Source organism: Sinohyriopsis cumingii, chromosome 10, assembly GCF_028554795.1.
Source record: "Sinohyriopsis cumingii isolate HCF-2022 chromosome 10, ASM2855479v2, whole genome shotgun sequence".
NCBI lineage: Eukaryota > Metazoa > Mollusca > Bivalvia > Unionida > Unionidae > Sinohyriopsis > Sinohyriopsis cumingii.
The window spans coordinates 60,270,072-60,283,352 of record NC_142970.1 but is presented as its reverse complement, the minus strand read 5'-3'; the positions used below and the strand labels follow the sequence as shown (position 1 = coordinate 60,283,352).

General features: G+C 33.3%; 1 protein-coding gene across 1 annotated transcript in view; it reads left to right on the top strand.

Annotated features, from left to right (window-relative positions):
- LOC149790220 (uncharacterized) overlaps nt 1–11,548 on the top strand; it is a 32,253-nt gene extending 20,705 nt beyond the window's left edge. The window contains exons 3-4 of the mRNA XM_089972240.1: nt 2,378–2,481; nt 4,250–11,548. Coding sequence (XP_089828366.1) covers nt 2,378–2,481; nt 4,250–4,471 — 326 coding nt within the window. The 3' untranslated portion in view covers nt 4,472–11,548. The remainder of the gene's footprint in view (nt 1–2,377; nt 2,482–4,249) is intronic.
- Nucleotides 11,549–13,281: the final 1,733 nt, after the last annotated feature.

Here is a 13,281-nt window from a genome sequence, read left to right as displayed (position 1 = left end):
AATGTCGTTGATTAGTTCAGTTCTGTTAGGAATGTTAACAGGGGGTGGATCAGTGACAGACAGGTTCAGGTGGCATACGTTGCGCGCGTGGTCTGATGCCGGTTCATTGAAGACAGTAGCGGATCTCAAATTATCATCGTCAGATCAATGTATTATCCAGTCCAATATGTGGCCACATCGTTGGGCTGGTATGCAGACAGACTGTGCCAAACTGAAATTGTGAATATAGCCCACGACAGCGTAGTATTGCGACAGTGGTGATTGTAGCAATCACTTTTTACTAGATCATGTTCTAGTGTCATTTATAAGCTATGCGTGATATTTTCGTGCATCAATCATCGGTTGTATAGGAGAAATCAGCCATTCTATACATAGTTAAGTGTTTACATACATTCTGTTTTCTGATTCTCTTACGATGAAACGATAGGCCTGATTAACTGGCGGAGGAAGAACCCCGGTACGAACCACGGATCCACGTGATATTATACCAAGAATGGGCTATCAGTGTCTGACACCACTGGCGATACGAAATGAAGGCTTTATATTGTTTGCGCGTGAATAGCTCACTTGTTGAAATCACATGACTTATCTTTAAGATACAGGTATAAATGCGGGAAAGACTGTGTGAAATAAAATAAAGGCCGCACATTTTCCTCACATATTAGTTAAACAAGATTTCTCCAATAAGTATACGTTTAATTTGTGACTTGAGCATTGCAAACTGGGTATGGCATGCCTTTTGCATTCTTTTTACTTGAGCATTGCAAATTGACATGGCGTGACTTTTACATTAATTTTACTAGAGCATTGCAAACTGGGCATGGCATGCGTTTTACATTCTTTTTTCCCAGAGCATTGCAAACTGGGCATGGTATGCCTTTTACATTCTTTTTACTTGAGCATTGCAAATTGACATGGCGTGACTTTTGCATTGATTTTACTCGAGTAATGAAAACTGGGCATGTCATGCGTTTTACATTCTTTTTACTAGAGCATTGCAAACTGGGCATGGTATGCCTTTTACATTCTTTTTACTTGAGCATTGCAAATTGACATGGCGTGACTTTTACATTAATTTTACTTGAGTAATGCAAACTGGGCATGTCATGCCGTTTACATTCTTTTTACTAGAGCATTGCAAACTGGGCATGGTATGCCTTTTACATTCTTTTTACTTGAGCATTGCAAATTGACATGGCGTGACTTTTACATTGATTTTACTCGAGTAATGCAAACTGGGCATGTCATGCCGTTTACATTCTTTTTTACTAGAGCATTGCAAGCTGGGCATGGTATGCCTTTTACATTCTTTTTACTTGAGCATTGCAAATTGACATGACGTGACTTTTACATTAATTTTACTTGAGTAATGAAAACTGGGCATGTCATGCCTTTTACATTCTTTTTACTAGAGCATTGCAAACTGGGCATGGTATGCCTTTTACATTCTTTTTACTTGAGCATTGCAAATTGACATGACGTGACTTTTACATTAATTTTACTTGAGTAATGAAAACTGGGCATGTCATGCCTTTTACATTCTTTTTACTAGAGCATTGCAAACTGGGCATGTCATGCCTTTTACATTCTTTTTACTAGAGCATTGCAAACTGGGCATGGTATGCCTTTTACATTCATTTTACTTGAGCATTGCAAATTGACATGACGTGACTTTTACATTAATTTTACTTGAGCATTGCAAACTGGGCATGGTATGCCTTTTACTTTAATTTTACTAGATCACTGCAAACTGGGCATGGTATGCCTTTTACTTTAATTTTACTAGATCACTACAAACTGGGTATGACATGTCTTTTAGATTTATTTTACTTGAGTATTGTACATTGTGCATGGCATAACCTTCACATTCCTTTTCCCCGATGATCAATAAGCTATCAGCACATGTTCTTGATCGACATCAGTGGATTTTACCAAACCATGACTTATCAAATATGCATTTAAGTGACACTACAGCGTTATTATTGGTCTTAATATTTAATTGGGGTCTGACAGTAAACATTCACAGTACTGTTAGTAACCTTTGAGCCATTCTATCACGTGAAAGGGTTTCATTTCATCCTTTTTATTCTTCCAAAAGTTAAGATAAATAATGCGTTTTCAGGTCTAACCTTATGTGTGTTTTCTTTGTTATACTAACCCTGTTGTTTAGACAATCATCCATTGATATGAAGCTTGGTTTCTTTTCACACATGAACCTTTTCCTCGCCATTTCAAATTTGCTTTCATAGTATTCAAGCATGATTTTGTTCTAGCAGTTATGATGTTTGTTATATGCTATTAGTGTATAATTTATGTAGTAATTTTGTAGTTGTAGCCATGTAGATTTACCTCCCATTTTACCTCTTTTTTGCTGAAGTGTACACTGGGTCGGGTGATGCCACGTGTCGGTGCTACGATGCCAATTCGGCAAGCTTGAAAAGAGTATACCAGGGGCACGAATTAACTGTGACATCATTGCAGGTAAAAGTTTACCTGGGGTATGAATTAATGGTACATCATTGCAGGTTAAAAGTATACATGTGGTATGAATTAACTGTGACATGATTGCAGGTAAAAATATACCTTGGGCATTAATTAACTGTGACATCATTGCAGGTAAAAGTTTACCTGGGGTATGAATTAATTGTACATCATTACAGGTTAAGAGTATACATGTATGAATTTTCTGTGACATGATTGCAGGTAAAAAATATACCTTGGGCATTAATTAACTGTGACATTATTGCAGGTAATGAGTTTATCTGGGGTATGAATTAACTGTGACATCATTGCTAGTAAAGAATATACCTGGGGTATCAATTAACTGTGCCATCGTTGCAGGTAAAGAAAATACCTGGGGTATGAATTAACTGTGACATCATTACATGTATAGAGTGTAGTTGTCGTCTGAGATATTTACACTTTGTCAAATAGTTTTTGCTCTTCATTAGGGTTTTAAATGATTTTCCATGCTTAAATTCAACAATGTCTACTCCCCCAAAATTGTATATGTAAAAAAGAAATCGCGGAAAGTTTTTAAAATTAAAATATACAGTTTTCATATTGAAAAGAAATATAATTCTTTTTTTCTGCAGTTTATCCGTCTTACAGTGTGGCCACCTTTTTAACACATTGAATCAAAATATCAACCCCAAGTATCTATTTTATTCCCTATAGACTAGATCATTGCTGTCAATTTCGAGATTGTTCTAGATTATATCATTCAAATTTCCTCCACCGTTAGCATTAATTTGTATAGATCATTCAAACTTCCTCCCGATCGTATCGATTTATTTGCATATATCACTCAAACGTCCTCTTCCGATCATATCGATTTATTTGTATATGTAATTCAAACTTCCTCCCGATCATATCGTTTTATTTGCACATGTCATTCAAATTTCACCCTCATCATATCAATTTAGTTATATGTATTATTCAAATTTTCTCCCAGTCATTAGATGTGTGTATGTGTGTAGTTTTATTTTGACGCATTCAAGGTTTGTTTTCTTTGGGTATTTTTGTGTCTTTCTCTCAATACCGGACCCGTTTCTTTCCTAGTCTTATTTGTGCCTCTCGCTCTACTCCGTGCTTTTATTTTATTTTTGACGTTGGATCTAAAGATTATTTCATGCAAACAATGAAAAGAAGAACAGAATTATTTTTATGTCATGTATGAAATGATGTATGCCATATTGTTCAACAAATATACACATTCGTAATGATCTAAATATATAAATTTAATATTGTCTTTTCCATAAGTTGCTGCTAATAATATCAGGAATGGCTGATTAATAATAATATTACCATACCATGTTTTGACAGCTTGATAATTTCATCATTTAGTAGGAAAAGGGATTTTACAGGTATTTAGTTAATTAGAGGTAACTTTGATTGCTTTAACTATTATTAAAGCACAGTATGTAAAATCGGTTTTAAGTTAAACTTTCACAAGAATATTAATTAGAGAACATATAATTATATGTTTGTGTTATGTAATTAAATCTGAGGTTACTTTAATAAAATTAAAGTGTAATTTAATTAAATTTCTAATCTTTAAAGTGAGCTATAGTAAGAATGTAAAACTCAGTGGAAGTAAGTTTTTCATCTAGTTCTTCATGACAAACATTTACAGTCAGAAGAAGTTGAATATAGATAGCCATTGTGTACTTTCATTTTCTTTTTTAATACAAGGAGAAATCAAAAAGTGTGAAAATATTTAAACTACCACTGACATTTCTCTTACCAGGTTGTTGACGGCAAGCTTTTCACCGGCTCTTATGACGGATCCGTCAAAGTCTGGGATGCAACAGGAATCACTGATGACACTACATTCAGCAAGGACGAAGGCAAGGACAAGAACAAGAACAAAGACAATGATGTGGACAGGATCGACAAACATCTGGAAAAAGTGGACAAGAACCAAAACGGTATTTCTAATGGCAATGCCAACAAAATTATGATAGATTAAAAAAGTTGACAAGAATACGAACCAAAAACTTTATTTCTAATGGCAAGGCAAAACAATTATGATAGACTGGGAAAATTCGCTACAAGTAGTTGTTTTCCAGAAAAATGACATTGTCCTGTGTTAGACTAGTGATATGTAGTACCTTTGTCTTAAGGTAGACGCATCTCAAGTAGCATTTCTTACCAAAGACTGGTGTGATCAAGAAGCGAAGTTAAAAGTATTCAGCATCGATTCAATTAACTATTCAATTCTTAAGTCACAATACAATGACCTTAATGCGAGTATTGATGATAGACTGTATTCGGATATCGACATGTTTTATACTGGGCAAATATTTCTATAACGTAACTGCGTAAAATGCTGGGTCCAATTAAAACAATCTTGTACAACATGCGGATTATTTTAAGAACTATGTGTTTGGTTTCTTTTCTTCTTAATTTATTAATAAATGTTTTTGATTTTACTTATGCTTGATAAAAAATTATTTGTCCATACATTTATTGTAGTCATGATTCGTGCTATGTCTATTGAATTTGCATTGGTTTGCAGACATCTGACCATTATTGTATATTTTTTCTTTCAATCGTTTTGTTCTTGAAAATAGTTGGGTGGTTTTTATGTGATCATGTATTTGTAAAACACTGATTGACATTTGACGTGTTGGCTTTGTATGCCTCATTATAAAATAAATTATTTCTTTGATAGTTTCAAACGGTTAACTACTTCTGTGCATATTCTTCTTCATACGTATCTTCAAGCATTTTCTGTTTTAAATTAGAGTGGCAAACACACTTTTATAGCGACTTTAGACTTAAAATCTTTTTTTAAAACGGCTACTCTTTGAACCTATAATACTGCAGCAGGATTCACAGGTCTCCTTTATGGCATAAAAACTGATTGCTAGATAATGTGTAGTCCCAATTATGACATAATCAGCAGGATTGTTTCAATTATGACTAACGAGCAGGATTGTTTCAATTATGATGTAACGAGCAGGAGTGTTTCAATTATAACGTAACGAGCAGGATTGTTTTAATTATGAAGTAACAAGCAGGATTGTTTCAGTTATGACGTAACGATCGGGATTGGTTCAATTATGACGTAACGAGCAGGACTGTTTTAATTACTACGTAACGAGAAGAATTGTTTTAATATATTGAGAAGAAAAATCCGTCATAGCTGATTTTGCAACAGTTTGCCATGCGACGATGACTAAAAACAATCATATGCTGGGATTCAAATCTAAGGGTCTATTTCAGTTGACTCGACGGATCAAAACTGAAGTTATATTATTGGCGTATTGAATCTGTGATTGTTTATATGTCTGAAACACAGCTATAATGTAATAAATTTCTTGATTAATTTATAACCGTTTTGGGTTGATTATACATTCTTCAGATTTGAACGCAGTTTTTGAGCCTGTTTGTCATTTGTTTCTTAAATTGTTCTAATATTTCATACGTCTTTATATCATACTGTTTGAGAATTCGAATTGAATGTATTCTTATCACATCTCAATGTCAATGTACTAATAATTATTATACATGTAAGACAGACAAAGGGAATACATATTTATGAGTAAAATGTAGTTGTAAGTTAACGACCCTGTTTTGATTCAGACGTTTTCCAAATAGAATAACTCTTGTGATAATGTACTTAAAAGGGAACTTCTTCAAGACATTCAAACAGCTGTTTGCTTTCAAATCTCCGTTAAACACAGGTCCATTAAAATGAGAATTTAGTGAGGATTAAAGAGAATTAAATGAGAATTAAAATGAAAATTAAATGATAATTAAATTAAGGTTAAATCCTTATCAAAGTTGTATTTTTTCCGTAAAAGTTTGGAAATTTCTAGGGGTACTGTTAATTTTATAAATATTGCTTTGTCACTTAAAATAAATGAAGTGTAAAAACATCGTCGATACACTCTATAAAAGTAACATTTCAAATTATTTTTCTGAGCAAGTATATATTTTATAAAGTAATAATGCGTAGCAAGAAATGTTATATTAATTTTGTTATCTTTATTTAGGTATATATTATCTATCATCAATTCCGTCCATACTAGTTATCACCATTTGTAGACAATACTCATCATATGTTGCGTCAAGTGTACATATAACGTCTATCTAATTTGTCTATTTAAAAATATATAGGTTATTTATTTGGACTTTGCAGTGGTTGGTGTTTATTGTTTTTAATTAGCAGATGTTCGTTGTGTATTTTGATTAAGTACAAGATGTACTGTTTGTACTTTTACACGATGAAGTCTTGCACAAATTTAGTCCTTCTGTTCTTTTTTGTATTCACTATTGACTTGTTTTTTTTTTAAAGTAGCCATAGTTGTGACAAGTTTATTATCTAAAACATGTCTAAAGAGAGAACTGTCATGAGCTAAGTTTGAATGTTGTTGATTTACCGTCATGTCGCTTAAGAGAGAATTTTCACGCACTAAGTTTGTATGTTTTAGATTTATCTTCATGTCGCTTAAGAGAGACTTGTCACAAACTTTATGTAGGTTATATTGTTCTTTATGTATTATTTTACCATAGTTTTGGGGATACAACACAATACTTTATTTGTATGTATATATCTGACGCATATATATATATATATATATATATATATATATATATATATATATATATATATATATATATATATATATAATGAGTTTATTTTTAAAGCCCTAGGAATACCATTGTCCATTGGGGTGATATTCTACTTGTTTGGTGTATTCTTCATGAATAAAGAAAAAACCTTCATGAAAACAAAATACAAGACAAATACAACGAACGTGCAGAAAAACAAATATGACCTTTCTTTGTAGGAAATGTGGGCAATATAACAATATCTACCTGCAGTTTGCATCACAGGTATTAATATTATTAGTTAGCACTGTCTACCTGAAGTTGACATCACTGGTATTATTATTATTATCATCATTATTACTTGGTAGCACTGTCTACCTGCAGTTTATATCACAGGTATTAATTTTAATTGGTAACACTGTCTACTGCAGTTTGCATCACATGTATTAATATTATTTGGTAACACTGTCTACCTGCAGTTTGCATCACATGTATTAATATTATTTGGTAACTGTCTACCTGCAGTTTACATCACATGTATTTAATATTATTTGGTTACTGTCTACCTGCAGTTTACATCACAGGTAGTAATATTATTTAGTAACACTGTCTACCTGCAGTTTGCATCACAGGTATTAATATTATTTGGTAACACTGTCTACCTGCAGTTTTGCATCAAAGGTATTAATATTATTTGGTAACACTCTCTACCTGAAGTTTGCATCAAACGTATTAATATCATTTCCAATTTACAATGTAATTTTTATTGTCAGTGTTTCAGTTTTGAACTAGATTCCTTTCAGGCTATTTAAATGATTTATTTATGTTTTTTAAATGTAAGATCTTCTTATTTTGTACACGTGAAAGTTGAGATAATTCACAGGATGAAATTTGTTTTTAGAAGAATATATTCTGTCATCAAGATTCTTCTCCATATTATCGATAAGACGCCACATACACACGTATTGTGTTTTTCTCGGCGTGTACTTACTGCAAAAGTATAACAGATAATACACCAAGTCCCTATAAGAACTGTTCTGTGAAATATCTCAGTTATAACTCAGTTCTAGGAAAGTTGTTTTAAAGCTTATTAAAAAGCAATTTATGTAAGTTCGAAGTTTACCTGCACTAATTTGCTCGGACATGTTTATCGCACGAAAAAGACAAAAAAGATGAATATTGTTATTTTGTTTGAAACTTACGAACTAATTTCATGCTCTTATATTTAATGTTGTTCCGAATTCGTGTCTTTTTCCACAGCTGTTTCATATTTTGATAAATCTCTTAAATACATTTTAAGTATTTTTGATGTGCCATTTTACTGTGTCCAAAATAGTTTTTGTTTCCTGTAATGTATCATGATCATTTATTACAAGAAACGTTTAAGGAGTGTTTTACAAGATAACATATATCAGTAATTTAGTGTCTCAGTGATAAGTAAAGTAGCATTAGCGACTTAATTCCGTTTCATTTATATGTATAATAATATGTGTATTCTAATAATATTTGTATGCGTAATAATGTTTGTACGTATAATAATGTTCGTATGTGTAAAAATGTTCGTAAGTGTAATAACGTTCGCATGTGCAAGAATGTTCGTATGTGTAAGAAAGTTTGTACGTGTAATAACGTTTGTATATGTAATGTGTGTAGGTGTAATAATGTTTGTATGTGTCATATTGTTTGCAAGTGTAACAACGTTTGTGTGTGTAAGAATGTTCGTATATGTAAAAAGGTTTGTAGGTGTAATAACTTTGTTATGTTCAATAATGTTTGTATGTGTAAGAATGATCGTATGTGTAATAACATTTGTATGCGTAAGAAATTGTATACGTGTAATAATGTTTTATATGTAGTAATGTTTGTATGTGTGATAATATTCGAACGTGTAATAACGTTTGTATATGTAAAAATGTTTGCACTTGTAATAATGTTTGCATGTGTGATAATATTATTACGTGTAATAACGTTTATATATGTAAGAATGTTTGTACGTGTAATAATGTTTATATGTGTAAGAATACTTGTGTGAGTAAAAATGTTTGCATGTGTAAAACTTGGCAGTTTTAATAATGAAGAACGTGATGAAATCTGATGTTCAGCAATATGATGGGCTGTGTTCTAGATTTTGAAAATATTTACAAAAATTCCGCTTTGTCACCTCCATGACAATGCTTTGATAGACGAGTTAAAATATTACGAATTAAGATTTCAAACATGTTGACTTGCTACTTAAACCTAGATTTCTTGAAGAGTTCGGTCCTAAACACGAAAATACATCCATCCTATATAAATTAAAGGCTGAAAACAAATCACCTTTGAGGGCTAATAAAAACCACTTTTCATGTCCGAAGCATGTATGTGTGTATGTATGTTTGTATGTATGTATGTATGGATGGATGGATGTATGGATGGATGGATGGATGGATGTATGTATGTATGCATGCAGGTAGGTAGGTAGGTATGTAGACACATACACATGCACCATGCTTCCTTATGTTCTTATTACGACCCACAAAGTGTGGACCATTAATTTCTTTTAAGTGACAATATATTTGGACAGAATAAATATCTAATTCATTAAAGCAACACGCTCAAATCATTGTACATGTTTCAGTACCGTAGATTCCACAACAGGGCCCAAGAATATGCAAATCAACCAGTACAAAATTATGTTGTCTAATTGATCAGTGCTTAGGCCTTAGCTAACAAATGTCTAACTTTTTAGCAGAGTCTCAGAAATGTAAATTTGTGTACAGGCACGGACTTTGTTGAGCTTGGTACTTAACAATTTATTTCTAGCTAAAATGCGACTATAGATAAATTTTTACACTAGCAATTGACAACGGCCTTTTGTACCACGTTTTCGCATTTCTGAACGTATATATTATTCCATTATGTTCTTGTTTTCAATTTTTTATATAGCTGATTCTTCTAATATTACATAAAGATTTCAGCTACAACCAGATATGTCTGCCCAGAGGTAGACGGTCTCCCCTGGCGTCCACCATCTTCAATATTACACTCTCAAAGCAATGTTAGTGATGGAACTGAACAATGAATGCCGAATTATCGTCTAATATGAGCCCAGTTGCAAGCGCGTTTAAAACCAAGCAGACTTGCTTCGTTGGTACACGGTTTGGAAGAGCAGTACTATGGAAAGCCTTTCCCTAAGATACAATTTCCTGCAGCAAAAATGAATAATGACGCACAACGTAACGGCAGTATGAAAGATGCACATCGCCAGCACTGTCACATCTTATATCAAAATATCTGATAAAATCAATTGAAAGAACAAAGCAATTTATTAAGCAAAATATTGGCTTGCGTTTGTGGGCATTACGATATTTTCAGCACTGGATATGTTGCACATGGCAGCGAATATATATGATTGAGGAAGAATCGGGGGGAAAACACAGACCATCCGTAAACTTTCGGGCAAATTTCTCACATTGAGCCGACAAGGTGTGACGTGAGTATTCTGTGAAGGCGAGCGCCTTAGACCAGTCGGCCATCCAGGGCCCCATCAGCAAAAGAAATTGGTATTCGGATAAAAAGAAAGTTATGATCTTCACAATTACGAGATTAACGAATATTGAACAATATTGTCTTCTGGAATTTGCAATGCAAACCATGTCCTCGAGACAAATATACTCAATTGCATCATATATAATTCATCATTAGAAGTACCCAGTCGTGGTTTAGGTGTACGGATGGGTCAGGTTTATTGATCCAACATAAATGGGTAATGTTGTCTCAATCAATATGACAAGCCTTAGTTGTTTAACAAATACATGGGTTTGAAATCAATTAAGCTTGTTGACGTGTGTCTTGGCAAAAGATCGACTTCGTAGAACCGCTGTATTGGCTTTATTGTTCAACCTCAAAGGCAAAGCGCTGTACTCAGATCTAAAAATAGTCTGTTGCTTTCGCAATCGAACTCGTTGTCTTTAAAAATTTCCATTGTTTTTTTCGACAAACTCTAATTTACTTTTTTTATATAAAAAAAGAACCGAGTTCATCGCATTCCATTACTAAACACCCGCTGCAAGAATATATACAGTTCACATTGAAACGGATCCACTTTCATATTTTTCTTGCAACATTGCACGTTTAGATTAACATAAATCAGTTTTCAACCAAACGAAAAGGACATGATGTGTGTGTGTGTGTGTGTGTGAATCACGTGTCAATTTAACATTAGTTTGAAGACCATGACTCAATTATGAATTTCTATAGTCGTCTGTGATTTTTTTCAATATGCATGTCAAAGGTCATTCTTTTCTATATGACTGTATTAATGCCCAGGATAAATAATTATTTTTTAGTGTTGAAATATACTCTATCCCTGGCAATATAATTTACTAACTTATTTCTGTCGTGATCTTTGTAATCAATTTGGTTTTTTTAAAAATCTTTTCTGTCTTGTGTAGTGAATCCCTATATCTTGTGTCCGCATCTCCTGAAATAAACTGCTTTCTACAAAGTATTCCTAACCTTTTTTATTCCGAAAAATATCAAGACCATTTGAAACAATGGAATTATAACTGAGATTATATAGCACACAATATTGCCTTCCAAAGCCTATATCTTCAGTGTTATAACAGTGTACATCTTCAATGGTATAACAGCCTATACGTTCAGTGTTATAACAACCTATTACTTCAGAGGTATAACAACCCCCTCTTTCTCTCGTACAGATAACAAATTATAATGGCATACATTACATGAATAAACTACAAGCCTGTTAAAAACCAAACTTCATGTCTGAATACAAAACTAAACAAAATAGCAGCTACAATCCTTACAAGCAAACTCATAATCATTAAAACCCGTGGTTTAATGATGGAACGCTATAAAGCAGGGGTCTAATATTCAAACCACACTGAGGATCGCATGTGGGCAGTTTTGATGGCCAAATAGCCGCACCACCTTTGTTATCTCTCATGACACCTTTCGACGCCAATCATTTGGCGGGCAACATGATACGGCTTGGCGGGCCGCATGTTTGAGTCCCCTGCAATAAAGTCTGCTGGACCGTTCTGTTATGCTGCTGTACTACAAAGAAAAAAATGTAAAAAAGTATATGTATGCAATAAACTGACAAGGAACAGCGAAATACTAGCTATCCTAATAGCTGTCGACTCTTAATGAGTCTTTTTCAAAGGCAAATACGAAACATAGACGAGACAACCAAAATAAAACCCCAGAAAAACTGTTGTGTTTGCAAAACTTTACATGACTATTTCTACAGGAACGAAACCTTCAAATTTATTGTTTCAACTAGTTTATTTCAGCTTGTTGTGGATGTTGGAAATTATTTTATATTGTCATAGAAATCGATGAGCCATGACAGCTACATTTTTATATAAATTTGTGTAATCGCAAATTATATCCCGGATATTTCATTGTTATAGTATATATGCTATGGGTGACTAATAAGCAAATTTAGAGAAATATTTAAAAGAAAATGTGTCGGCTGCAAAACGAAAATTTTATTTGTGCATGGTTGTCTTTTTCTAATGTTCTTGGTTTATCCCTCCGTTTTTTCAATGTTCTAAGGCGGCGTATCCTGTAAGATTCCTTTCCTTTCCTGGTTTCGGAACTCCAGTTGGAGTTGTAAGCAACTGTAATAAGTGTTATATCACTGAAAGTGTGGCCATGGGAGACGTTTTCTGCGACTGGGCTTTTGTACAGCTTCTTTGTCATCCAATCAAATCAATGAAGGTTGATCCTTTTGTGTAGCTTTTCAGTTTCTCTGACATACTGAAGGCTACAGATCTTACATGTGATGAGATAAATTACATTCTCTGTTTTGCATGTTTTGTTTGGACATTCTATGTTCAGTTTTCCTGTAGTCACTGTGTTAGAAAATGTCCTGGTCTATTTCATATGTTGACAGGTGTTGCACCTTTTATCGCCACAGGGGCCATATATATATATATATATATATATATATATATATATATATATATATATATATATATATATATGTGTGTGTGTGTGTGTGTGTGTGTGTGTGTGTGTGTGTGTACAGTTTGTTGATGGTCGCAGTCCTAATTTTTAAAAAAACACTGTATCGATGTTGCAATGCAGCCGTTAATCGTACTAACACAAAATGGAAAATAAAAATCCGTGCAAATCGAAGGTATTAGCCTTGAAAAATACTTAAATGTTACGAAAATCTTTTTAGTAGATATAAGGAAACCTTCGACTGGT